Raw genomic sequence first — 1,251 nt, 5'->3', positions numbered from 1 at the left:
ATATGATATATGACCTTTGACTATAGCAGAGAGCACACACTTCTGCATATGATTGGTCCATATGCATCAATATATGGGTGCGTTCCTTTTGGGCGCTCACGCGCTCACACGCGCTGTAAGCATCATTCTATCTTCGTTGCACATCGAATATCAAACGAAGATAGAGCGATGCTTACAGCGCGTGAGCGCCCAAAAGGAACGCAGCCTATGTATGTACATGTGCATAAGGAAATAGACCTATCAATTTTCTTAAGCTGCGATTTCATTGGGCGCGTTCAGCGACACAACTGTTGAGTTCGTCTTATCAACACTCTGCGTTGATTGGTTGGTTCTAAAAGTAAGAGCCAATCACGTTCAACTGCTACTGAACGCCTTGGTCTGCTGAACGCGACCATTGACGCGCCTAGAAACCAGCGGCAAATATAAATAGTCACGTAACAATTTGCCGCTCGTCTAATGGGGGGAGAAGTAAGCGGCAAAAGCAAAACGTGCGCGTCGTGAAACCGCCGCTTGCGACTTGCGATAACAGTTCCTATATATCATATATGTCCAACAAGGTTATGTATGTCTGAGTATTGACAGGTTTCCTTCAGTTAATTGCTCATTTCATTGTGATAATGTGAATTGTGTAGTGATTAAATTAAAATTTTTATCAAACTTGAACATAATGGCCTTCATGCAGAAATATCGTACATGGGTGACAGAACGTGCGAGGCAGGTGAATAATGCTCAAGAGGAACAACTCCTGAATGACATACTACTAGTTGTCATTGTGCATGAAATATTGCGGATGAATTCAGAGGAGAAAAAGAAACGGATCTACAAAAAAAAGCGTTTTTGGGTACATCCTATATTTAGATTGAGAAATAAGTATGGGTTTTACCATGCAATATATCCAACTCTATCGAGGTATAAACCTAAGTTTAAAAACTATATGCGGATGTCATTATCGCAATTTGAGGACCTGCTGAATTTGGTTGCACCTCATATCACAAAACAGAATGTGACTCGAGATCCCATACCTGCTGCAACACAATTATCTATGACATTAAGGTAAGCTGGATATGTTAAATCGAATGTGTTCTTTCCATAAGGACAATATTACATACAGAATCTTTTTTCAGATACTTGGCTACTGGTGATTCAATGAACTCCATGTCATACCAGTATCTTGTTGGAACTACGATAGTGTCAAACATTATTGCCGAGACATGTGCAGCATTATGGGATTGCCTTGCTAAAAAAGTGCTT

At 40.4% G+C, this 1,251-nt stretch overlaps 1 protein-coding gene across 1 annotated transcript in view; it reads left to right on the top strand.

The window, feature by feature from the left end:
- Nucleotides 1-503: 503 nt before the first annotated feature.
- The window catches only part of LOC112465637, a 10,803-nt gene continuing 10,055 nt past the window's right edge, over nt 504-1,251 (top strand). The window contains exons 1-2 of the mRNA XM_025033277.1: nt 504-1,053; nt 1,125-1,245. Coding sequence (XP_024889045.1) covers nt 668-1,053; nt 1,125-1,245 — 507 coding nt within the window. The 5' untranslated portion in view covers nt 504-667. The remainder of the gene's footprint in view (nt 1,054-1,124; nt 1,246-1,251) is intronic.

Source organism: Temnothorax curvispinosus, unplaced genomic scaffold, assembly GCF_003070985.1.
Source record: "Temnothorax curvispinosus isolate PA1 unplaced genomic scaffold, ASM307098v1 QBEX01015410.1, whole genome shotgun sequence".
NCBI classification, from domain to species: Eukaryota; Metazoa; Arthropoda; class Insecta; order Hymenoptera; family Formicidae; genus Temnothorax; species Temnothorax curvispinosus.
The sequence above is the reverse complement of the archived record's forward strand: the minus strand, read 5'-3'. Positions and strand labels throughout refer to the sequence as shown.